The sequence below is a fragment of the Lepidochelys kempii genome, chromosome 10 (genome assembly GCF_965140265.1).
Source record: "Lepidochelys kempii isolate rLepKem1 chromosome 10, rLepKem1.hap2, whole genome shotgun sequence".
NCBI classification, from domain to species: Eukaryota; Metazoa; Chordata; order Testudines; family Cheloniidae; genus Lepidochelys; species Lepidochelys kempii.
The window spans coordinates 76,230,278-76,257,629 of record NC_133265.1 but is presented as its reverse complement, the minus strand read 5'-3'; the positions used below and the strand labels follow the sequence as shown (position 1 = coordinate 76,257,629).

Sequence of the window (27,352 nt, the reverse complement as noted above, 5' to 3'; positions counted from 1 at the left end):
CATATCTGTTTTTCATCCTACTGATAAGTAGTGTATATTGTTTCTGTGGCAAATAGAATTAACAGGAATAAAATACCTTTTATGATCAGTTTGACCATTTTCCATGTTTTTGCATTACTTACAAGAATCTTGGCCACTGCTTATACAGTGTGTAATAGATGCATGGGAAGCATCTTTATTTTTGCTTCTTGGATGGAAGAGGTAAAGGTTACACATTTCTATTAAATTTGTTAAATTGTGTCCTGGGGTACATAATATGGTATTGTTGTAACTTTAATCATTAAAATGTAAGTAATGAAACACTTTACATAAAAGGCAGCATTAGCAAACATTAGTGGCCAAGTTGACTTAATTTGATACAAAGGGAGGTATTTGAATGCAAGATAAGAGAAATCTTAAAGGAAGAGTGGCATAAATATTTGAAATCCTGTGTAGAAAAACTATAATGTCATGTACAGAATAGAGTTTGAAGTGAATGCCATTCACTACCTTCCTTGGTTCAAAAAATCTTGTCATTGTTGCTTCTAACAAATGCAATGTTAAATACAGTTTATATCTCCCATATGTATACCAAGCCCTCACCATAAGATTAAAAAAATGCAGTGCAAGTTACCATACTTCTGTCTTCTGAAAGACACATTTGGAGAGGAAAAGTAGGGACACCCTTTTAAAGCCATTGAAAGCTTTGGGAAGGGATAAAGAAGAAAAACATGTTTTGTAGAGGAATGATAGTTGGCATGTGTGGCTTATTCTGCATCCATCACTTACTCATTGGTGCCGAAGTACTGAAAATGGTTTATAATCAGGGTCTTTACTCCATATGGTATGGTAATCTCTTTAAAAGAGCCACTGTCTTTTAATTGATTTTTAAAAATTAGGAGTGGATACTATTCTGCGTTGAGTTAATGGCCTGTAATATGCATTAAAACAAAAACCTCACAGCTAATTTAAGCAGAAAACACATTACACATCTTACACACACTCCCCTCCTGTGTTTGCACTCTTCTAACTTAAAAATGGCATATCTGATTTAAACCAAAGATTTTGGGTGGAAAAATGCTTTTGGGCCAAGACTTTGCAAAACAACTTCCAGCCCAAAGCAAATCCTCACGTGGCTGAGCAACAAACATCTTAAAATAGGGTTAAAAACGGAAATTCTTAACTATAGCAACATTAGTGGTGCTTGTTAACTTTGAATATGGTTTTGGAAAATACTCGTGTTCATACTAATAGGTCAGTTGGGCAAGATAGAGAGAGAGATAGAGAGATGTATTTTTAAACAAATCAACTGCCCTCCAATATTGTGTTTTGCCTGAGGAAAATGGTTAACCACAATTAAGGAAGGAGGAGGAATTCCTCACAATCTTGCATTAGTGGCATCTAGCAGAACTAGGATTGTTGAAATAAGGTATTTAATGTGGCTAAGCAGCTGAGTATATCTGGCCAAATGGAGGTCTTATCGCAGCCTGACATAGTGTCTCATTGTCTTGCAAGGGCAAAATGACAAATTATCCAGCACAAATCTTCCTTGAGTGGCGGCCCTGTAGCAGCAGCCTGTGCCTCCTGTTTGGTTGCTGGCCCCTTCCATAAACAGATCTGAGTCTGGCTCTAAGTAGTGGCAGTGTGTTCTCCAACAGCTGCTGCAATCGGAGATGTCTCTTTAATAGGCTGGCTGGGTGGTGGAAAGTGGGTGAGAGGGGTGCGCAGACATGTAGATACCTGTGCAGGTTGAACAATGTAAAAAGAATAGCGTATTTTGGGCTATATTTTGGTGGATAAGAGACAGAACAAGGGATTGATAGGACCCCAAAAATAAAAGCAAATATACTAAAAAAGTTCTGTTTCCAGTGGCTCCCACAATGTACTAGATGCTGTACAAACAAAAGAAATAATAGTGGCTGCCCCCAAAGAATTTGTATTAACAAAAACCAGCTGCTGAGTTTGGGGGTGAACTGGTCCAGATAATACAGGGTCAAGTTTAAAGTTCAGTTGTGTCCAGGACATGTGTACGATTCGATTCCATAGAATTCTGTGAAGCAGAGAACATTTCTACGAATCAAAGGGGGATTTTCATACTGTAGGTCCAAAATCTTTAGGCTTGGAAGAGCCAGCTTACAAAGAATTACATGGAAATGTTGTGTTTGCCCTTTAATCTTCTCCTCCACAGTTGAGGAGGATTCTGCTGTCTCCCACCCACTCTGACTGTTCTTGTCATGTCCACCATCCTTGAGGACATGATGGTTAATGCACAGGACTGGAAGGAGGGGAGGATCTGTGGGTTCTATTCCTAACTCCCTGACACTTGAATTGTTTGAGGTTACACAGCATGTCACATCTGTTGCCCCGTCTGTAAAATTGAGAATTCCTGCCTTAGAGAGGTATTTTGTGGTCTAATATTTATAAAATGCTTTGATATCCGCTAGAAAGTGCTGTAGAGGTTCATTTGGCGATCAACTGTAATTTCTTTAAAATAATTTTAATATGCTATTTACAATACAGTTTGTTGCGTGCTTAAGAGCAGAGGTTTCGATGAGCTCTGTTTATTGTACAGTCTCTGGCTTGCTTCCACTTTTTTTTTTTTTTTGCAAGGGCTGTCTTTTTATGCAAGAATCTATTAAAAAGCATTGGTAAAATGGTGGTTCTATCTTCTCAGAATTACCATTTTTGTGAAGCTCTAAATAGGGTGCTTGTTTAATCTTGAAAGCCAAAGGTGCAAGCTCTGCTTTAGATGACTGATGAAGAATCTCTCTCACAGTACGTTTCCAAGTGAGGGTGTTACGTACTTGTAACAGAACACACACAATGTTTGCATGCCCTGGACTAAAAAAATAATTGGTGTGTTTCTTTTTAATTCCAGGGTGTGATTTATAGCCAAGTGGTTTCTTTGTAGTTATGCGACGGAGGTGACAAAACAAAACAAAAAAATAAGGCAGCGTTTGTAGCCAACTAATAAGCGAAGCGACGGGGAGGCACAGGGTATATATGCTTTTCAAAGTGGAGACTAGAGAGGGTAACTTGGTGCCTCTTTTCTCCCGCCTTGATGAGGCCCTGGGTCTGTTTCAAGCTGCTCCAGGCACTGTAACCTAGTCTCAGCGAGCATGTCAGTGAGGCACCTCGCAAGGGGGAGGAGAGGGGTGGTCTGTTTCCACCCTGCCTATGTGTGGGAAGAGGAGGGATACAGAGCACTTGATTTAAAGCTGTACGGGAAGTCAAAACCCTCACTCTCTCAATATTTCATTTAAATGAAATGCGTATTAACCACTAGGCCAGCAGTTCTGTTTTTTGCTGACTGTCTCCTGGAGAGGGATTTGTTCCGAGCTCTGTCCATGCCCTTTGAGCTGATTCTGATGAGCGGGGGTGGGGCAGCATCCCGTGAGCTTTCTCGACCCCTAATTGGATGGGAAGAGGAAACCAAGGTGTCTACCCTCTTGGTTGTAGAGAGGGTTGCAATTGTGGTAGCTGAGTGGGTCTGAGCAGGGTTTTTGGTGGGGGAGGCTATTCGGAATGAAAGGGAGGGGACCCCTCAGTTTCTTAGAGCAAGCGAGTGCCCTCTGGACATATTTATCCTTGCTGGAGCTGACAGGATGGGACAAAACTAGGATTATTACTTGTTTGTACAACAACCAGAAGTTTGCTCGGCACTTCCCAGGTCAGATTAAAAAAAATAGGATCTCTCCCCTGTGCAGCTTTCAGTTGGATAGCAGACCTGACCTGGCAAGTCGGGGTAACAAAATGGTAGTAAGGAGAAGGGGTGAGGCAAGAGGAGGAAATGACCCCAACATGGTACCAGTGCGGGCACATGTAAATCTTGGTGGCTCTGCAGAAATGTATGTAAGTTAAATGTACACACACTCTCACAATGTAAGTGTATACCATTGTTGAGTGACCTGTTGTGGTCGACATGCAAGAAGTGAGTCTCTAAGGAATTTGTAAAATGAGAAGATAATGGCATGGGGGGAACGTTGTTGAGGGCATTCCATAAGGGCGGCACAGAAGAAAAGGGGATGCCTTAGGAACTTCTGCTGGGAGTTTAAGTGTAGTTAGAATTACTCTGTAAAGTGAGCAGGGAATGTAATGATGTTAAAGAGATCTCTGAGTGACATCAGAGAATATCTTAAGTCCAGAAACTTAAATCTTTTGGTGTAAGGGTTGAAATCTCATTACTACCATAATCCAGTTAAAATTTAAAACATTCCTTTAAATAAAGTTGGTTTAATAAAGTATATGTGAATTTGGGCCTGTGTCTAGCAGATCACTTAAGCACATGCTTAACTTTAAGCTCATGAATACTTCCACTGAAATCGGTCTCCGCACTGGATCTCTGGAAAGTGAGTGGCTGACTAGAACCAAACATCATCTACAGGCAGTTTTGCAAGCTGCTACTTGTATATAAATGCATGCTTACCTCTTTATGGATGTGCTCTGTTACTCCAGTATGAAGTGGAGTGGTTAAGTGAGACTGATAGGTGCCAGCCAGTGACTGACACATCCCAAATCCCTTTCATTTGACAAATGAGGGCTTTTGATCTGATTTACTTGTGCAATGAAGAAATATAATGGTGGTAGGCACTACAAGAAAAAAATCATATCGATTGGTAGGTGAGGGAAAGGTTAGAGCACTAAATCATGGACACTTGTCTGGCTAATTTGTCATAATGTTTGTTGGAGCAGCAAAGGTGTGGTTTTTTTTACTCATTTTTTGTTTGTTATGAAATCTTTGCCTTTGATTCATCTTGAAACTTCAAGGCCTCAGCTTTGTATTTTAAAATACATTTAGACATCTACAAAATGCTGTCAGCAAAACACTATGAAACCTAAACAAAATTATCATTCTCATGCAAATCCGAATAAGTGCAGAGGAAAACAATGACAAGGCGAGCCTTTCAGAAAGGATTGAGGTCTTGCATTTTTCTGTTGTTAAATGTAGCTCAGACATAAGATTTACTGACAGAGTGGTGCATCTCTTCCTTTGTAAGTTCATCATGAGTAGATTTTCCTCTTGTCTAGGCTGCCAAAAATGTTCTGTTCGCTGTACAGAAAACAGATGAATGAACAGTGAGCATGGTTTCAATTGATTAATTTTTGTAGCTTAAGATAATGGATTATAAGTCTTGAGTATATCACAAATGAGAAGTATCTGCGTAAGAGTTGCAATACTAATTTTCATCTCTCTGTAAAACTGAAACTTGAGTTGAGGCTAATATTTCTAAAATCCAGATTAGGATAGTACTTGTCTAATGAGCTATTGTACATAGTTTTTGACATAGTACATAGTAATGACTTTACACATTTTTGAGCTCTCCCCCAATGACCTGGTTCTAGGAATCCATCTCCTGTCCTTCATTTCCTCAAGCTCATATAATTTGCTGGCAAGGATTTGTGCTTTTTCCTACCCTAGAACTTCCTAGCTTGTATTGTCCTTCCTCTAAATTAAGGAATGTTAGTGAGGGTGTGATATACAAGAAACAAATTCTGGTCTTCTGTATGCAACAGTTGTACTGATGAGCTCCTTCTGTGTTATAAGAACCTATTTATATTATGGTTTCAGCTACCATTTAAGGTCTCTCTTCTGGCTTGTGTATGGCTATGTAGTAGCTGATTTTACTGGCTGTTTTTAGAAGCACAGTAGGTGATTTTGTAAAATTATACCACAAAGCACCCTCTAGACAAGGTCTAGTTTTCTGAATGCTGACCATTTTAAGCTAATATGTTACTATGTTGGCAGGGAACGTTAATATAGATGTCAACTGCTTCCTTCATTGTTCAATATTTACAAATGAAATTGTTATGCACAGTTCTTGTGTCAGCAAACCACCTGTTGCTTCAAAGCTGATCCATATTTCTAATTTCAGCCAGTAATTTACACTTGAGTCTAAATGGAAGAAGACTTGTTAAGCCCTCTAATCATAGTAAGATGGAAAACGCCTTCCCCCCAAAGCTGTATACTGTTTCATGTTGAGTTAGTTTGTTTTCAAAATGCCAGGTATAGGCTTTGCATTAGTTCCTTTTGGACAAGCTGACCTGAGGTAAAACCCACTGTGACTGAAAACTCCGGTTGAGTTGGGCAGGCAGACTTTCGGATACGTAGTATGTATTGTTTCATCCTGCTGGTATCGTATGAGATCTTGATCATGATAAAGTTGCAAGATATTTATTAAGCAGTGTTAACTGGGAGGAAGTTGTATGAAGTTTGCTATCTGCTGGTAAAACGCCTATTTTCAGACTACACAATAGACTTTGAACTGAAAGACATTAGGAAAAATGTGTGGGTTTTCATAGTTAGACACAAATTATTCTCCCCTCCTCCCCCCGCCGCCCCCGCGCCAGCACTGAAGTAGACTTCACAGAATGTCACTTTAAAAAGAAAATCAAAGTGTATGTTGGGGAATAGAAGGTACTTTACAGGTAGGTGGGTGGTAATTCTTGCTATTAAATTTGGATTAGAACTTTCACATGTGAACATCTAATGCTCAGTCATGATGTCTGAGACATCCAAACAAGGGGTAGTGCTTCAGAGGCACTGGGCACCTGCTACTGTCATTGGTTTCAATGGGAGCTTAAGGTGCTCAGCACCTAATGGAAAATATTGGCTATGAGCTTTCTGAAAATAGCTTATTTAGTGTGTCAGGAAGGAACTAGATAGACTTTTTCTCAATAGATCAGGGAAAGAAGTGGATGGGAAGCTTCCCTGTACAGAAGATGAATCCTCTACCTCCTTTTAAAGTCACTGGTTCAAGATGAAAGGGTTATTTTAATTCCATCCTCAAATTGTTCTGGGCCTCAGTGTGCTGTTGAGATTTCTGAGGCAAGGCTTCCTGTAGTAAGACACTATTTCCTGAGGATGAGTTTTCATGGGACCTAGAGTGCAGATATTTTGCATTGCTCATTGTACAGCTATCATAGAACAAGGTCAGTCACTACTAATCTGTGAACCTAGAAAAAAAGCTCCATTTTTAATTGATAGGCAAAATTGTTAATGCATTTGATCTGTTCTTGGATAGTTAAGACCAGAACATAGTAGAGGTAACTAATGTTTTGTCTAATGGTTTAATGATAAAAAGTTATTGTAATATGAACAAAGTACTAGATTTATATAATTTATCATTTATCTCTGGGTCTGCTTGCCAGAGACTAGTTTTTCCCCTCTTTCTAATACAATCCCCCCCAGTCTGGGAATTAATTTTAGGACATCAATTTAAGAGTCAGGAAATAAATTGCTTGCTTTTCTTTATTAGGTTGGTCTCAAGTTATTGAAGGCTTCATTTAAAATAGAGCCTTATATAGGGCCATATAAAGATAACCAGAAGTTTAACAGTCACCTGCCTTATAACAAAAAATGCAAAACCAATGTACTGTGAAGTACCACAAGGAAGACTGTTCAGACTGGTTTAGTTGTTCCCAATAAAAATAGTTGTTGTGGGTATAAAGAGTGACACTGCTTTGTCTGTTTGTTAAGAAGTAGTGATAAGATTTTTATTCTTTTAGGTTTTTATATTGTATAGTCTGTCAACAAAAGATTGGCTTTTGAGGCATGCTGCTTTGTGCATTCAGGCAGCTTCACTGTTCAGTGTGTCTCTTAGCCAAACTGAAAATTCAGTCTAGACAAATCAGTTTCTTGTGAAATAACCAGGTAATATATGGAGGAGGGAAGAAAGCAAGTAGCTAAGTAAATTTTGAAGCAATGTCCATCCCCCGTTCTCCTCGAAGCAACTTAATGGGGAAGATGTGACTATATGTGGCTTTGTCACTTGGTTACGTACCCTTTCAATCATTACTTAAGTGAAGTGCTCAGGACTGTATAGGACATAGATGGTGTACAGGTGCCGACTTGCTCAGAACCATGCATGCTCAACCCCTGCTCCGTGTCTGGCCCCACCCCCACTCTTCCCCCAAACCCCCACTCCCACCCAGCCTCTTCCTGCCCCCTCCCCCTGCCTCTTCCTACCCACTCTTTTTTTTTCGTGGGTGTTCCAACTGCGGAGCACCCATGGAGGTGGCGCCTATGCCTAGATCCTGTACAGACAATCCTTGCCTCAGTATGTTTTTGTGCTTCCCCACGCTGTTTTTGTTAACTAGTGCTGGTCAGAAAACATTGATGGAAACACCATGTTGATGGAAAAATAGAAACCGAAGTATTTCACAAACACATGAAAACATGTTGTCAATTTTCAGACCAGGTCTGGTGCCAGACTTGTGGGTCAGAAGTCCTGACTGACAAGTGTAATTGTGAGTGTAAAATTTGAGGGAGATCAAATCTACGTATGAACGAAAGCAGGAATAACATTTGTCATCAGCACGGGCGCTGTTACGTTGTAAGCTGCTAATGAAAAATTGCCTCAAGAAACATGGAATCTGTTTCAGAGAGAAGCTGCTGAGTTTAGAAGCCTAGCTTTTCCATACTGTAGTGATCATGTTGTCCCCTGGGGTATGTATGTGTATGTTAAAGAATACGTCAGATGGAGGTGATGCGCACACACACAGCTTTTCTCACCAAAATCTACTGATGTTTGATCAGGGTCTAAAATAGATTACATAAAGGGGGGATGAATGACTATTATTTTGAGTTTAACTTTACATACCTAATGTTTGTACAGTACTCTTAAAATCCTTGGATGAAGAGTACTGAAATCCTTCAAATCAGGTAGTATTGCATCCATTTTTCAGAGAGTGGTATGAGGCGCGGATGTTGTGACTTCTTCAGGGTCACCATGCAGCAAGTTTTGGACAGCTAGCAAGGGATCTCAGGTAGTGAATCTTCTAGCCAGCCATCTTTGATGTTTAGTGCTGCTCTTTGTGTCTGATGTAGAGGCCGACAGGTATAAACCAGTCTTCTCTCTATTAGTATATAAACAATTCCACTGTCTGCCTTTGACAACTCCATGGAGAGGTTGGTCAAATGCAGGAAAGGGTATTTGACTAGGATTTAAAAATGGCACCTCTTGCCTTAGAATACTCATGAAATGATGGATCATAGCTATAGACTCTGTTTAATCTGGAAAGAATGGTGATTTTGCATAGACACATTGATAGGTAGCAGTCTTCTAAAATACGACTTGAATGAAATACTGCCCACAAAGTGGCTGTTAGTGTGATAGGTTAATCAGTTCAAGAGCTGCAACCTCTGGACTTGGGAAATAATTATTTTCATTATAAAGACACGACTGGGCTTTGAGCAGTGTGTCCAGATGATCTTTTTACTAGTATAAACATGGTTAGATTCTTTTTGTTAAATGATGTAACCTGAGTGGGTTCAGGAAGTGAGGATGTCTTTTCTTTCTGTACTCTTGAAAGGATCAAATGACCGTCCTTATCTGCATGTTCCTAATGCTCAGAGCTTTTTTGGAAAAAAATTATATTTAGCAAGGTAGGAGGAGAGTGATGCTGTAATCTCTGCTTAAAATTTCAAATTACTCCAGCTTCTGGGGAAGATGGGAAAGAAGCGTCATCTTCAAGGTAATGATTACTGAGCTAAGCAGATAGGGAAAAAAATTCATTACAAGTGAATTCATAGTTTCAGAAATGGTTTCACAAGAGATTACACTTTTTATGATTTTTTTTTAAAGCAACTTCCTACCTGCTTGTTCTCAGCTGGGAGGTAGAGTTAAAAATCTGAGTAACTTTATAATGTTGGGAGCAAAGTTCTACTTCTGATAATTTTTGGTTTATAATTAAATGAGATCTTTTGTCATCTATTGGTCAGCCCTTGGCTCCTACGGATTTAATTTCCGTAGTTAGTTTAAAAACTTTTGTGGATTAAATGTTAAAGTACATTTTGATTTTTCTATGTTAACTGTAATGTGACTTATAAATAGGGCCCTAATAATGCAAGGGGATTGTTCCATGTCTCCTCTTCTTCCCTGACTGACACACACACTTTTTTAAATAACAGATTTTGGAAAAGTTAGTTCCCACTTGTACCTACAAACAAAATGCAAGGCTGCGCCCGTGACGTGCTTGTACAAATACGTCTATTTCGAAGTCATACAATACCTTCTGAAGGAAAGTTGGGATATAAACAATAACACAAAACATATATACCAACAGATTTACCTACGTAGTAATGTATATGACAGGTTAGGGGAAGCAGATTAATTTTATTGCTCTTAAGCAAACATAATTTGAGACTGTTGCTGCTGTTCTTTAAATCTGATACTTTTCTGCTTCTCTAACCCGTGAATGCATGACCCCAGAGGAAGGACAAAGGCAATCTGTGAAAAGTAAGGCTGGCTGGAGAGGTACTGCGTGAAACCCAGCCTTCAGAATTCCTCTCGAATGACATGCAGGCACCTCAGATTGCTGGGCGTCAGAGTTAAAACCCCTCTTGGTAAACAAGCTTGCAAAAGACTCAGTTTTTCTGAAACACCATGAGGTTGAGCAATAAGTTCGGAGGAGGGGACTTAGAGGGGGAGGAGCTGACTGTGGAAAAGGAATAAAATGTGGGTGTTTTTTCACCCTGATTCCCCCAAAGCCACCCCCTTTAAAAACAAAACCCACCATACACTCTGTCTCTCCTGTTTCTGCAGCTAAGTTCCTGAGCAGCCATTTATGAATGAGGCACCAGAAAGGGGAGGAGGGGATTTCGGTTACAATAACAGTCTGGTACTAGGTTTCATTCACTGGTTGTAATCTGAGTATAATTGACGCTTTATTTTAAATCACATTCTTTTATTTTTCAAAATCAAACTGCATTCTGTGCTCTCTTCTGAGTGCGACTGCTGCGGCCTCACTTTGCTGCCACCCTCCAAGTTAAAATATGTGCAGTGAGGGAGAGAGGAGACCTGACAGAACTCCTGGTTTTAAACCCCCCCCTTCCCCCGCCAACTTCTTCCCCCCAATTCCCCAGTTATGAAGCTGAGCTAAAATTATGGACTTCACAACACTCCTCCCCTCCATGCCACCTATAGCACTGTCAACAGTAGTGTTCTCTGTGCCTTAAATTTTCATTGCAGCAGGAGCCTCTGGCATGGTTCTTGTTAAAGTAAGCCTCCTCCTTCTAGTTTGAGGAATGGGGTGGGTGGAGGGAGGGAGGGAGGACTGTGGCTATTGCAAAGTCCCCATCCTTCTCCTTTCCAGCTACTTTAGGTAGCCCATTATTTGTGGCACTTCAGACCCCTTTGTTGTTGTAACTGAATTGAAGCCCTGTGACAATGGCACCCTCGCTTCCTATTCACAGCAAAATGAAGAGACAAGCCATTGTCCTGAGCATAATTGAGCCTCTATCAAAACAAACACACAAAGAGATGGACAGCCCAGTTAAAGCTGCTTGTTTGAGCTCTAACAGTGATGACTGCATAGGACTAGAAACCTAATTACTAACAATAAGCTCTTTAAACCCAGTGCAGCATCCCCTTTTTAGATAAGGACATGCAGGATAACTGATTTATTTAAAAAAATTAACACGTTTTATGTCTGCATGTTTGAAGACTCCTCAGCCTCACGTTTTCAAAGCAGGAAATGTCTGGATGTAAGAGTACATGTTACAATCCTTGTGGTCTGCTGCTGTCTCTGGGGAAGGGGAGTAAATTTCTTTCTCTGATCCAGTAAAAGGTACCATCCATTTTATCTGCTGTCTTTCCTATCTCTTGGTGTGTCTCAGTGTAGAGCATCATTTTGCATCTGTACTCTATAAACAGTGTGTATGCATACTTGGAAGAGCTGACATGAAATGGGGAATATAGTGCAAAAAAAGCATATTTAGGAAAGTGTTCCCAGTGTAGACGTGAGTGCTATTAACCTTTTCCACCTTCTGTCACTTACTTGTTTGGCCCTGAGAGATGAAGAAGAGACCCCTAAACTTATCAGCTAATGATTCCTGGGTTTTTCAAATTGTATTTAAAACAAAAAATTTAATTTCACTATTTTAAACAACCTAGAGATCAGTGGTGGGGTTTCTTTGACTAAGATTGTTTAAAATAAGGCTAAATGAAGGATGTCCACCTGGTTGCTTGGCCGGGGTTGGAATTGTGGTCATGTGGGAAATGGGGTGTTTGCATATCCGGTTTATTGTCAGGTAGACCAAGAAATGACATTACTCTGAATGGATAGTACAGCATTATTACCACCTTGTAGTCCATGGGATCTAAAAATGGGAAAGACCTATTAGGAGTGGACACTAGTAAGTCTCCAACTAGCAGATGCTTAGAGTAGAATGAAAACTACTGAACATGGCTTGAAGCAAACCCTGGCAGCTTATATGAGTGCGTGAGGCACTAGGTATGTGAGTAGAGAACTGGGAAGGATTTTCCACACAGATTTGGTGATTCATGTATGTTTTGAGAGTTTGATTCAATGAAAGTGAGTTGACTTGGGTAATGGGCATCTTGTACATAAAATGTTTCAGAATAAAATGCCATTTTATCAAGTTTAGAAACATTTATTTTACTCCATGGATATTTGCTGTCTGGAACTAAATTCCAGACTTAGTGGTCAGTGGAGTCAGATCGTGAGTAACTCCCAGATGTTTATGGCAATCTACTTTGAACAGGGAAAAAGAAATTGCATGAGAGTTTGGCTGGGAAGGTGAAGTCTTCATTTTCCACTGCTGAAAATGGCAGTTTTCTAAGCTTTAGGAAAATCCTGGCCAAATTATTTTTGTATCCTTTTCTGGCATTTCTTCAGATGTGTGTAAAGTGATTCTGTAGCTGTTTCAAGAGAATTGGTGTTCTCAATTAGATCAGTGGTTCTCAACCTGCGACCTAATCAGCACGCAGCTGCAGCCCGTGTCACATCCTCAGGGACATACAGGTAGTAGATATATTGTGTTGATACGGCCCATATAACACATAGAGAGCTGCATATGTTGCCCACACTCGTAAATAGGTTGAGAACCACTGTGTTAGATGCACTGGATTTTGCCTGTGGACATTACGGTCTTGTTTTGTTACCTTCTTCAGAGCTCTGGAATTATTTTTCCAACTCTCAAATGCAATTAATGAATAAACTAATCACATGTACAAAGGTTAAAAACCAAATAACCTCTAACAATATAAAACTAAGGGGTCTAGTTCTCTAGCATAGATCCATATTCTCCCTGCAATATCAGAGTTAAGGGCTTCTTTGTGAATCATCCACTAATTTAGACATACAGTAGAACCTCAGAGTTACAAACACCAGAGCTACGAACTGACCAGTCAACCACACACCTCGTTTGGAACCAGAAGTACGCAATCAGGCAGCAGCAGAGACACCCCCCTCTCACCCCCCCCACCCCTCCCCAAAAAAGCAAGTACAGTACGATGTTAAACATAAACTATTAAAAAAAAAAAAAAGGAACACAGCATTTTTCTTCTGCACAGTAAAGTTTCAAAGCTATATTAAGTCAATGTTCAGTTTTAAACTTTTGAAAGAACAACCATAACATTTTGTTCAGAGTTAGGAACATCTAAGAGTTACGAACAACTTCCATTCTCGAGGTGTTCGTAACAGAGGTTCTATTGTAACTCCTAGTCGATATGGTAAAGCCTGGTTCTCAAACTTTTGTACTGGTGACCCCTTTCACATAGCAAGCCTTTGAGCGTGACCCCCCCCCTAAATTAAAAACACATTTTTATATATTTAACACCATTATAAATTCTGGAGGCAAAACAGGGTTTGGGGTGGAGGCTGACAGCTTGCGACCCCCCATGTAATAACCTCGCGATCCCCAGAGTGGTCCCAACCCCCAGTTTGAGAACCCCTGCCTTATGGTGAACTAATTGAGATGGTTTTGGAGAGATTTGTGGGCTATGAAAGGCTGGTTAATAGGGACTGGAATGAGACATCAGGTTGCTAAAAAATACTTTGCAGGTTGCATTGATGTTTTCAATGTCCAGATAAACTAGTCGGTCAACAGAAACCAGTTTTTCATGCGACAGCTTATGCATTTGGAGGATATATACCCAGCTGTGATGGCCATAACTAGTATTTTGAAATAGGAGCTGGCAGTAAACCAGTCCTCTGCTTTTGAGCATCAGAACAGGACAAACCTTTGAGTTTCCAGCATAGTTTGAGAAATGTAGTTGGGAGTCATAGATAGTCTTACTTGCCACCATATAAATGTAGAATGGAGGGCCGTATGTGACCCGAAGTGGGGTGTGTGTGAGCATGGGCTCCTACAGGTGTTGCGCTAAATGTTTTAGTGTATTTCCCAGTTTTCTGGGTGGAGTTTAAGATACCGGCTGTGACCGATCAATCTCTGAGTGGCTTGGATCCTGCCTACTTTAGAGACCATCTTCTCTCCTTGTGTGATTCTCTCCTTGTATAATCATTGGAGTCCCTTGAGTTAACAAGCCCACTGGTTTAAATATTATGGGTTTGCTGTCTCAGCAAGTTTAGTGGACCAGGTGTCCTTGATTCTGGAGCTATTGGTCCGGTTTTGGGATGTAACATAAGAATGGCCATATTGGGTCAGACCAAAGGTCCATCTAGCCCAGTATCCTGTTCTCTGACAGTGGCCAATGCCAGGTGCCTCAGAGGAAAGGAACAGAACAGGTAATTATCAAGTGATCCATCCCCTGTCACCCTGTGTTTGGAGATACTGTTTGGGGAATAGATGGCTTGTGAGTTGTCTTTGGCATTGTGCCTAGTTGTAAACTTGTGCTTCATAATTATTTTTTGTACATGTGCAAAGATAGGCTAATGGGCAGCCTTATAAATCTAAATGAAATAAGTAAATCTACAAAAAAACCCTCTCCTTGCACTCTATTAGGTAGCTCTCATTATGGAGATTAAATAAGTTGACTCTAAACTCTACATGAATCAAAGCCACACACACTTAACCAACCAGTACGTTTGGAGGTTTAGCTCCAGGCACTCCACAGTGGTTGCCCTCGAACGCTGAGCTCTCTACTAATAAAACTTCTCCCTCCACCTCTGGGGATTGTTGAGCATCAGGCATTAGTACTTGGGGAGGGGAGGGGATGTTTCCATGGTGTTGCTGTTTCAAGCATGGTCTTCAGTGGCTTTACAAGTTATTTAATGAAACTGAACTGAAGGGAAGGGAAATTCCCTCTTAGTTTCCTCTGTTGTTCAAAAACAAAACCCCAGACCCCAAACAGTAGTGAACCCCTGACCTTTGCTCATGATACTATGTTTAGGACAGAAATACTATTTGGCGTTGTGGTTATTCCGCCTTCCCCACTCCCCCCAAATAAATATTTGTGGTGTATCTGAAAACACTCTATTGTGAACATTAAAAGGAAAAACACGACCCTTTTTAATCTTTGGATCAGCATGAGCTAGGCCCATGTTAAAATAAACCTTTGCAGTTGTTTGGCACCTTTCATCTGAGTAGCTCTCATAGAATATTACAAAAATTAATTAAACTTAACAACATCTCTGTATAGTAAATCGGCCTAACTGATTATCCTCATTTTACAGATGGGAAAACAGACACAGAGAGGCTAAGGCCAGCCTTTTAAAACCTGCATATACAACTTGTGCAAGCACACGTTAAGTGTGCAAAGCACTGTCTTTGTACAGGTTAGAGTTGTTTGTGCGCAAAGGCATGCAAATCCTTGGCTTGCACACACGCCAGGTTTTCTGTATGCTGTGTGTTTGTGGGACAGTGCACGTGCACATTTGTGTGTTCAGTTTTCTAAAAACATGGGCTTAAGGGACTTGACCAAGGTCAGTGTGTTAGTGGAAGAGTTGGATATAAAACTTAAGATCTCTTGAATCTTGGCTCTGTGCATTCAACTCGAGATTTCATTCCTGTCATAATGTATAGGACAACTTTGCAATGCTTCAAGGTTTAGTTGTTTTTGTGCTTTGACCATAAAGAACACTGATCTGAATCTGTTTTCTTTTACTTACAAACGTTTGAGTTTTGATATAGGAGTTGCCCTCACTTGTTTGTGTCAGTGCAGGACTTCTGTAACTACAGCTGAGCAGTCTGGGAACGATAAATAAAAGGAGACTGCATGATGGTATATTTTCTTGATCTAGTTTTTAGTTGGTACTGAGCTACTGCAGGAAGTTTTTAATTGGCATTGACTGGAACACAGTGGAAAAAAGTGGTCTCCTGCTGGTTCTCTTCCCCCCCCCCTTCTTTTTCTCTGCATGCTGGAATCTGGCTAGGAGGTAATTAAAAATGTACTGTTATCAATAACGGGCTGCAGTAATACAGCTGTGGCTTATGCTAGCACTGCATGCATAGGTGCAGCTGGTCAAAACGGAAAAATATTGAGATATAAATAGCAGTGTGTTCAGTGGATTGTTTTATTTGAGAAATTGATCCATCAGAGCAATCTGGACGATACTTTCACCAGGTAGCCTAGATTACTTTTTGAAATGGCCATGAACAAGATGTTCACAATGGGAGGAAATTAGAGGTGCTGGTCCGGTCAATTTAAGCAGAGAACATGAGAACTTTGTCAGAGGGATAAACAGGTCATATTACCATTGGTGTTTTTGGACATTTTCCTGCCCATATGTTTGACACTGGGGAGAAGAATGTGTGAATGAGAAAGGAGAGTATTTAAATACATTAAAACCTTGGCCACTTTCTGGAGATCTCCTCGCTTGCAATTGGAAACAATCTGTTTTGATTAATTTGAGTTTCCCTCCCTGTCTCCCATTAGTTTGTCCAAGTTATCCTAGTCCTTTGCTGATGACATCACAACTTGCTGCCATTTGACTTCACTGCAGGATTAAATGGGGAAGGGTGGGAGGAGACGGGCGACCCTTGTCTAAATAGCGGAGCTTTGGCAGTTTTCATACGGGCTAGTAAAAATGAAGGCAAAGGGGAAAAACATGATGTTTGTGGTTCAGACCGAATCAGACACATCAAAATATTGCATTAGTCTTCCCTAGGCACGGAAATATTTCATAGTATTACATCAATGGTTCTCAAACTTTTGTATTGGTGACCTCTTTCACACAGCAAGCCTCTGAGTGTGCCTCCCCCCCATATAAATTAAAAACACTTTAAAAATATTTAACACTATTATAAATGCTGGCAGTGAAGCCGGGTTTGGGGTGGAGGCTGACAGCTTGTAACCTTGTGACCCCCTGAGGGGTCACAACCCCCAGTTTGAGAACCTCTGTATTACATGATCCTGCTCTCTTACTGAGATGGCAGAGGAGGGCTGTCTTTCTCTCTGTGTATTCCTGAATCTCACCTCAAGAATTCTCTGGTCTCCCAATATGTTAGTAACATTCTGCATTTTTAACTGTTTGTTTGGTTGCCTGGTCCATAAGGGTAGAGGAGTGTTTTTTGGGAGCGAGCACATTTTAGAGGTCAAAACTGGGAGTCAGGAAAAAGGTATAATCCTCACTCTGCTAATATGTCACTGTGCTACCTTAATCTCCCTCTGCTCCGGTTCCCACCGTATAAAATGGGAGGTGTGGCTGAGGTGAAGGGACTTCCCAGGCTCACAGGTGTGCTAGGAAGGGAAATGTTTGTGAAGAGCTTGGGATTATAGGTATTCCTCATGTTGTGTACTTACATCCTTGCTAGTGTGTAGCCTTCAAGGAGTCCTCCTGTAAAAATCATAAAATGGGAATAGATTTTTTGCTGAAACAAGTAGCATCAATTGTGTATCTCCCCTGTCCTTCATGTTTGTGTGTCTGTGTTTTTTCTGGCAGCGCTGCCAATTCAAAGCTCAACTGCAGAAGGATTTTAGCTGCCCAACGCCAAGACTCAGATTTCTTCTATTTGTTCTGCAACTGTGGTAGTGATGGAACCTACATCAGTACAGGAGTTGCATTCCTTGCACTAGTGCAGTTTGTTAGGCTTGTTCGGGGAAGACTTCCACTGTTGTAGATTGTGTAGATTCACTTCCAGTGTTTGGCACTATTGTTTAGCCCTTCACTGAGTATAGTTCGTAAAAATGCCAGCATCTGGTCTACACTCGTGCTCCCACCAATGGAGCTGTATTGATGTTCGTGCCATAAGATATACTACCTTAGAAAAGATTGTAGAGAATATCATCTGCTATTTTACAAGAAATACAGTGTGCTAAAATCTGCTAGGGTGCACGAAGTGAAAAGACCTGCCAATACTGGATGTTTGTACATTTTATGTGACTGATTTTTGGGGTCTTAAACTGATTTTTAAAGACATTCCATTACCTTTTGTGCGAGAGGATTTGAGTTAAACCTGACACTTTCCCAGCGCAATAACTGTGTCCTGCGTGCTGTTGAGCCCAGCTGGGCGGCCTGGAAGAGCTGCTCAATGGTCAGTCTTCACATGGCCCTGCCTGTCAGAGAGGCCTGGTTCAGGGGAAATGCTCTCACAAGGCTGCCTGCTTCCCAGCTGTTTTGTTTCCAAGTGGATGAGCGTTCTAGGAAAAGATAAAGCACCCAAATCCGAGCAGGAGGGGTTTTGCAACTTCATCTGGAAGAGGATAGGCATTAAGATATAGTAGATATTGGCTGTGGGTGCATCTCTGGGGCAGCTGTGGGAGGAGAGAGAAGCTTAGACTGTAGCACAGTCAGCATTTAACATCCACCTGATGCAGATCTTCAGCTATTATCACCTGGTTTCATCTCAATGATTTATTTCTTCAAGACCAGTTTAAGGTTGTGGTAGCTAGAAGGTACCCCCTACACTGTGTGCATGGGGAGCTTTCTGTCTCTGTAGTAGAGAGTAAATACCTAGACACCAGTGACTAGGTAAAAGGGCTATGGGTGCTCTAATAAAGGCCCATGAATAGAAGCCATAATAGGTTTTAAGGCATGAGCCCTTGCAGGCCTTAATGCTTATCAGTTGGAAGCCGAGCAATGTGAACATAAAAGTTAGGGTGGTTTTTTTTTTTTGACTGCACTATAATACTGAATGTACTGCATCAAGTACTACATGCTGTTTTCCCTCCATCACCATCTGTTATCTTCCCTCTGGTCCTTATCTTTTACTCTGTAAATCCTCTTAGAATTTTCTTCTTGAAAATCGTGAAGGGGGAAAGCTAGCTGTAGGGTAATATGTTGACTCATAGGGACAAACCTTTTTCTGGGAAGCCTTCCTTGTACATGCCACTCTTTTTATTTTATATAAGGCGCTCTCTCGTAATCCCGTCTTTGATATACGGCTAGTGTGATCTGGTTTGCCAATGACACTCAGGCGGCAGAGTCATAGAAAGAGGAACAAAACGCAAGAAGCACTGAGATCCACCAGTGCCCACCCCTTCAAAAACAGAACACTGATCGTGGGGGACATGCCCATTTAATTCCAACTCTTTTGTGGTACTTGATGTGTGCCCCAAATGTGATGATGTAGCAAGAAGCAAGGCCTTCTGCCGAAATGCACACACCTACCGTGCCCCCAGATTTGACCATCTCTGCAAGTGAATGGCGATCCCAGGGGTTTAGCACTTAGTCCTATTTATATGTGGAGACTATTTTGATGTCCTAGTAATGGTCAATATGTTAGTGAATTCTGTAAAGTCGATTCTGCAAAGGCAGAGAATTCCAAACATGAGTTGTCATCCTGGAGACCCCTCAGTGTATTTAACTTGAATTGTGTGGGGGGTGGGGGAGGTTTTGCTGATGCTTTGCAGTTTCTGTACTTTTTTGTTGTTGTTGATGTAAAATGCTCTGCCCCTGAGGTTCAGAGGAGTATGAGTAATAGTACTTTCTTAAACAGACCAGGCTATGTGTTAGAGTATTTTTAAGGGTGTTAAGCACATAAAAGGCATGGGATTTAATTCATTTTAGGGTAAGCAATTCCTCTCAAAATTTACAGGTTCTTATGGCTGTAGAGCTGTTGTGATGTTTCTAATTAAATCGTCATTTCAGAATACTGTTTTATGAGAGGTTTGAAAAGAGATTATTGGTGTGCGCCCGCCTGCATGCATGAAGAGCAGTATACTTCTTTCCACAGGTTTGATCATTAAGGATTTTATATGCATTCTCAAAATGAAGGTGATTATATGATGATAGCTGAGTACTTTGTGTTCCGATTATAACAATTTTGCTTTCTGTTCCTATCTAGTAGCTTTCTGTGAGTGGGAAGCCAATATGTTTGGCCTACGTAACTGCTGTGTGGGCTGCCATTAGGAGATGTTTTGAAGAAGCTATTGAATCTTACCCTTTACCTTATTATAAAGACAGAGCATACAACTTTCTACCCATAATCAGATGGCGCCATATATTTGGGCCTTAAATTGATCTAAAGACTTAGGTTGTCAAGCTTGCATAGTAGCTTGACAAGAATTGCTGCACTTGCATTTGAAGTCTCTTTTAATTATTAGTTAGGTATCTGGCTTTGAGAGGGGCACCTAGTTATTGTGAGAAATAGTAACTTGCATTACAAAGCAGGATTTGCAAATTCCGTTAAGCCAAAATACATGATCCTAAGCCTATTCTGTCTAAATATCTTATCTTGTGATTGGAAACTTTTAGTAAGCTGGAAGGAAGCTAATAAAGGGAAATGTGGTGAGTAGTTGGAATGTCAATACCATGAAGAAAGATAAAGTTATCAGATCAAAGAATGCAACTGTAAGATACTGTACTTAACAGGAAAGGGTGAGAAATATCTTGACATGGCAAATGTCTAGCTCATCGCTCAAGATCTCAAGAATTGGAGCATGCCAACAGATTAGTGCTTAGCTCATCAAACTCAAAATGAAGTTGCAGAAGAAAAACAACAACGATCGTGTTTAAAATCTCCCTCCCACCTCCACCGTCCACAAAAAACTTTAGACCATAAGGTGATTCTACCCTTAATGTCTATGCTAGGAATTGTAGCCCCTCCAAAGTTTAGACAGATATGCATGTCGGAGACATACAAAAGATCAAAGAAAAAATCAGCAGAAAAGCAACTAACAGATAAGCGTTGCGAATGTTTAGATTCTTATCTGAGCCTTTTAGGTTTAGAAATGGGATTGGGAATATTGAGAAAACTTGTTCTTATGATACGAACAATTCCTTGAAAAGTCTAGTGGAAATCAGGAGTTTACATGTGGTAGGTTGATTCATTATACAGAAAATAGGCAGAGCAGAATTGCACACAAGCCAAAAAAGAATATCAAATATGGTTTTACTTGCAGCCTGTAGAAGAATTTGAATAATGTATAGTGTAATTAACTGTCATTTGGCCATTTCTGTTGTGCTTTGTGATAAATGCATTCCTAATGAAAATAATTTTTTTTGGAAACGCAACAGGAATTGTTGGAAAACTAAGAATCAGTTAATCCAACTATTAGTGCAGATAATGAGATTGGCTTTAAGTTATCACAGAAGGTCCTTTTGTTCAAGCCTCAAATTGGGACTTAGATTTCAGTTCGCTTCTAATATTGCAGTATTAGGTGGCATGACACAATCATTGGTGCTATTCTTTAGCTGTGGTACTCAACAAAAGTCCCATCCACCATTCACTGGATGGTGTTCAGCAGGAAGTTAAAAGATGTTGTTGTCTTGTCCTGTGCACAGCAGTTAATCCCAGATTCCTGGCCGAAAATTCAAATCGAGCAAACTGTCATGTCCACGGCTGCATAGAGCACACAGAGTTTGCATTTGCAGTTACTTTGTAATCACCTGTGAAGGCATTTTGTTATGTAGGATTATTTGCAGCAATAAGTCCTATTATTTAATAATGACTTAATGCACAAAATTGAGATCGTTGTATGTTTTAGTAAAGCCACTTTAATTTACAGTATTTAAACAGGACACAGTATTGCTGAATTTATTGGACTTTAATAATTAACAGCTGGGTCATTGCTCATCCTAGGTAATGCGGCAGCATCAACAGGAAAATGTGCCATCTTAAGGAAATTTTGCCCTGGCCTCATAATTGGGCACAGTGATCCATGCATTTGTCACCTCCAGTCTGAATTCCTGTAATTCTCTGTATCTGACAGCAGTGCAAAGAGTCCATCTTGTGCATAACATGGCCACCCTTAGGTACAATAAGATGTCCTGCCATAGACATGTCACCCTTCAGGTACTGTCCCCTTGGCTCCCATTTTGTTTCTGTTGCCAGTTCACTGCTCCCTAGGTCCTGATCTTCAAAGCTCTTAAGTCAGAAATCAGCTATTTCAGTGATTACACCCAGGATTCTCTCAATACCAATTTTGCTTCTCTAGGGTTATATAGTTTACAAAGCCCAGGGCGTAATCTGTAACAGAAGAAGGTGTTCCTGGATGAAGTTATTTGATTGGCGGATGAACTTCTGGAGGAGTTCAGATGAATTCTGAATTTGACTACCTTTTAAGAGCTTTTCATAAAGCTTTTTCACTGTCACTGGAATGAGTGACAGAGCCAAAAAACTGAAACAGAAAACAGCCGCAAGGAAAATCTCCTGTAACCAGGGAAGAGAGAAGAGTAGAACACTCAATTAGGTTCTCTATGTGGTGACTGTTGTGGAGAAAGTAAATAAGGAAGAGTTATTTGTTCCTTCTCATAACACAAGAACTAGAGGTCACCAAATGAAATTAATAGGCAGCAAGTTTAAAACAAACAAAAGGAAGTATTTCTTCACACAACGTACAGTCAACCTGTGGAGCTCTTTGCCAGAGGATGTTGTTAAGGCCAAGACTATAACAGGGTTCAAAAAAGAACTAGATAAGTTCATGGAGGATAGGTCCATCAACAGCTATTAGCCAAGATATGCAGGATGGCGTCCCTAGCCTCTGCTGGCCAGAAGCTGTGAATGGGTGACAGGAGATGGATCACTTGATGGTTCTGTTCATTCCCTCTGAAGCATTGGCCACTGTTGGAAGATGGGATACTGGGCTAGATGGACCTTTGGTCTGACCCAGTGGTCTTATGTTCTTTATGTACCCAACTGTGGATCTAACATATCTGGGAAGTGCTTAGATACTATGTTGATGGGTGCTATAGAAAACCCTAAGATGTATAAGTTGTATTTTCAGTACCCCAAAAGTAGGGTAATTGGCTTACCGTTTATCAAGTTCCTCTTTATTTATAAAAGAAGAGATTGAGATTTTTTAAAAAGTTCTACCCTAGAAACATCTAATTGTTGGAAAGTTGGAATTTGATATGAAAATAGCGCTCATGGAGAAGATTTTCTAAAAATTTTCTGATGAAAAATGTTTAAGGCACGGATCTACTTAGTGTGTGCTCTGTGAACTTTTTGCAGTGGCGACACTAAACTCGAAGTGAGCAGTAGGCCATAAGAAATACATCTCTGCCCAGAGTACTTGCGTATCAGTGATTGAGTCATGGTCCACAGGAGAAAATGCTCTCTTTGCTGTGTCTGTATTGTGAGGAAAAAGCTGGATAAGTCCTATAGTTTTAGGAAAGGAAGATACTCCTTTTGAACCTCATCAGGTATTCTATATACAGCATGCTCGTAATGTCAGAGTAGTGCCATAATAAGGAATTTTTTTTTTTAAAAAAAAGACAATTTTAAAGCCAAAAGTGCTTTGAGGGCATTATATTGTACTGTTATACGATCCGATAAGGTTATAACGATGTCACGGGTGTTTTGCATTCCGATTGTGCATGTGCATCATTAGAGTAGTCTTCAATTATATGATCACATGCTATTTTTCACATATGATATAACCTGCTACATTTTTTCCTACAACCTTAAATACAAACCTATAGCATCTTGGCATATTTTTTCGTTCTTAATATACTTTTTTCAGTATCATGATGATCTTGAGTATCTCGATCACCGTAGACATTTTATGAGAGAAATTCTCTCAACTTAAATAATTTTGACAGAGCCTGTCTTTTATGCATTTTCTCTTTAACCATCATGGTGGGTTTTTCCTTAGGGGCAATTCTCAGAGGATGAGGCAGTTTGAGATAATTTACCTTCACATACATGCCCACTGCAGCCATCTTTGGTGATTTCCAGGGACTGATGCAATTAATCTCAAAGCTCGCATAGCTGTACATTTGGGTGGGCTAGATACACTAGCTCATTTTTGCAGTATTCCTTGGCTGTATTTAAGCTGCTGTGTGTTTTATAAGAACAATTTTTTACTGTATAATTTTTACACAGATGGCTTGCGTGCATTGTTTGATTTACAGAGTATGCATAGTGCTGTCATATGCGAACTGTGCACGTTAGATTGCAGAAAAAATATTGTATGATACTAAGGTGTGTCTGAGGTGGTGGTTAATAATGTATTTAAAAACTTTTTTAAATACTTTACTCCCAAACCGGGCAGAGTTAAGGTTACATGTGTTACTTGGTCATTTTCTGGCTTGAGTGTTTATTACTGGAACCATGACATTTTCTTAACATAGTATTTTTTATGTAATTTACAAGGAGTTGTAAACAGGTGAATGGTGTGGGTGGAAGAAATGTTTTACTTTTGGCCCCAATATGGATAGAGCAATAGTTAGACTTGAGGTAGTCACTAATAGGATGTGAGCAAATCTGCATGGAATGCCTTTAATGGCGGTTTAGTTGCTAGTGAACACTGATGTCTTTGATGTTGCTCAGGCAGATTGTTTTCTGATTCCTGACATGGAGGAAGGTGAATGAGTAGGGGTGAATTACAGCTTTCCAATTTCCCAACTCAGATGAGGGATTATTTCAAAACACTTTATGAGGAGCAAGAAGACCTTTTTTCATTGTTTTTTTTTTTTAAACCCTTCTGTAAAGGGAACGATTTTGTAGCCTATGGTGATTTGTCTTGAAACAGGTTTTGTCTTTAAAAGGGGGTGGGGTGCGAGAGGGGAGGAAAGAAATTAGTTTCACTGAGAGAGACTGTACTAATTCTGATGGCAGTGATTTAATTCAGAACATAGTATGAAGATATCCGAAGTTGATATCTTCATACTATGTTGATAAAAAGATTATAAAAGCAGGAGCATATTAAAAAGCTAGTTATTCAAAATCACCAAATAAAATTACCCCCCTCCGACTTTTTACATTTGAGCAAGGGCCCCCTGCTGGTGAGTTATGAAATTGTGAACTGTGTGAGGTCTGCAACAAAAGCTAATTTTTTTTTCCATAGCAGGAGCCTCCAGTTGCTGCTGCTTTAAAGTTACAAAAGAGGGCGGGGAAAGCTGTTTCAGGACTGGAGAGGGGGAAAACAATGCCCAGGGCTCATAGTGAGAGGCCCCAAGCTCTGAAAGCCAGTCTTTGTGTCCCCCACTCCTAGGGCTGTGCCTATGGCAAAACATTACACAATCCGGCTATTTTCTGTTTAGGAAAAAACTACAGCATCCTGTTGCAATTATTTATGGAAGGAAAATATTTGATGTTTTTGTAGGAGGTGGGAAGGGGGTCGAGAAGCTGGTTTTACTTCTCCTGTTGTTCTTTCTAATCACTTCCCTTTTGTTAATGATGCAGGGAACCCAGTCTCCTTTTCATCTCTCTCACCCCCACTCACCTTAATTTGTGCTGTATTAATATTCGTGCAATGAAAAATATTTTTTAAACACCTCGTGTCACCATTAACAAAGGTGCTTCATGAGCTGTCTCTGGGATCTGGTTAGGGTCCAGTTCTGCGAGATTTGTATGGTGCATTTCTTTAACTAGTGTTAGCTTTTAAAAAAAAATTAACTCTTATTCCAATCTTTCCCATAAGTCTCACTGTAGATTCCAGCATGATTGACCTATTATTGTGTGCTATCAGCAGGTTACAATAGGTTGGTTTACAATAGAAACTTGCTCAGGATTTTTCTCAACTATTCAAGGTAGTTCACTAGTTCAGTTGTAGAAAGGTTTTTCCTGTATAATCCTAATTTTTCCCCTGCTGCTCCCACTCAACAACTCCTTAGGACACTTCTGTTTTGCAAGTGGGTCTGGAAATGTCTCCAAGACAGTTGTCACCTCTAATCTGTGAGAGTGATTCTGGGAAAGAGAATGGCAGTTGTCTCTGCGGGATCTTATTGTGATTCCTGATGAGTATATGTGTTCCTGCAATTGGTTTAACAGTAATGGGGTGGGTAACACTTCATACAGCTGTGGTGGACAGTGCTAGCTTTGTCGTTATATATGAGCAGGTTGGGACTTTAAGTTTAGCAGTAAAAAATGGTGATACCAGAAGGAAGGCAAATATGTTCTGGGCTCTCCCCGGTGGCAACTTTTAGCACAGCTGTGGAGGGTTTGTGGTGGATTAGGAAATATTTTTTAAGACTTCTGCTTCTTGGGCCTGTAGAACTAAGGCAGGTTATGGATTTCTCTTTGGAAACCATGATGGGTGGTACTGGAAACTGGGCTTGCAATACATCTGACTCCAGAGAGAGTCTTGATGGAGGTACCATTTTCCTAAACAGATGGAAGGAGCTGTGAGCTACCTCCTCCTCAGAGTTGAGGCAATTTAAATGTCTATTTGGGAGCGAGTGTGACTGCATCCAGAGCAAGCATACTGTTTTTCAGGCGGTCCAGGTTTCTGTAGTAGTACTAGATGTACAGGCAGAGAGGCCTGTAACAGAATTGGATGCTGTTGGAGTTGCTTCTGGTAGCTTGGTGGAGGGGAAAAAAATAAAGCAGATGCACAGATGAGTGAGGAATGGTTTAAGTTTAGGGGCAGGATTATACCTTGTGTGTCAGACTTATTATAATATGTTAACAAGGTGCTGGCAAGTATACAAGGGGTGAAGGAAAAGGTAATGTTTAAATTGTGCATCAACTATGGGAAAGGGACAGAGACTTTTTCCATTGGACCATATGAACTGGAACCATAAACTCACTGAACATTAAATCTCACCAAATGAGGGTAAATCCATCCTCATCATCGTATCCACTCATTATACTCCACACCTGAACATAGCCATTATATGAACAACATACCCCCATACCTCAATGTCTGTACTTTGACCTGTTAACCTTTTACCCCCAATTGGGGAGATTGCAGATTATGTATTCCTTATGCCACCTGTTCCTAAACCTAATTTTGGACCCCTTGATAATCTGTACCTTATTCCCTGATAACCAGAAACTTCTGTGCTTCAACTCTGTACCGTTTTCTTTTTACTTCAACATCATCTTAATAAAATTATTAAATCCTTTAAGAATGTCAGCCCTGTCTGCTGAGGTCAGGAAAAGCTCAATAAAGCAGAAAGTTAGCTACTATGCTATAAAGACGTGTACTATCCGTTGTGATGATGGAGGAGAGAGAGCATGTATGTTTTCCAGCATCTGTATCCTACCTGATGTAGGAGACGAAATTGTTTTAACTTGGAGATCTGTGCTGCTGCTAATGTATGTGGGGTTTACACTAGTAACTTCCATTAGCATGCACGGATGAGAGAAAGCTTTGCTTTCTAAATCAACTTCTTGCATAACAGTGGGGAAATTTTAGTTACAGAGCACATGTTTGGCAGAAAATGTCCATTGTTAGCTAGCATGTCCCAAACCACACAAACTAACCAAAATAAAACCACACTTCAGCTTTTGCTTATGATATTTTCACTAGCTTTTCTTTTGCACATCATTGGTCTACTGGTTGCAATAGGGGCACTGGGGATCAGCAGGAGAGTTCATTCCACCTATTCTGTTGGTGAC

The 27,352-nt window shown here is 40.3% G+C and overlaps 1 protein-coding gene across 7 annotated transcripts in view; it reads left to right on the top strand.

The window, feature by feature from the left end:
- Nucleotides 1-27,352, top strand: part of IGF1R (insulin like growth factor 1 receptor) — a 308,206-nt gene that overhangs the window by 118,761 nt on the left and 162,093 nt on the right. The window contains exon 1 of one of the 7 annotated variants that reach the window (XM_073304261.1): nt 4,201-4,328. The exons of the other annotated variants lie outside the window; for them this stretch is intronic. Coding sequence (XP_073160362.1) covers nt 4,265-4,328 — 64 coding nt within the window. The 5' untranslated portion in view covers nt 4,201-4,264. Of the gene's footprint in view, nt 1-4,200; nt 4,329-27,352 lie in introns of those variants that run through there. 7 annotated transcript variants of the gene reach the window in all.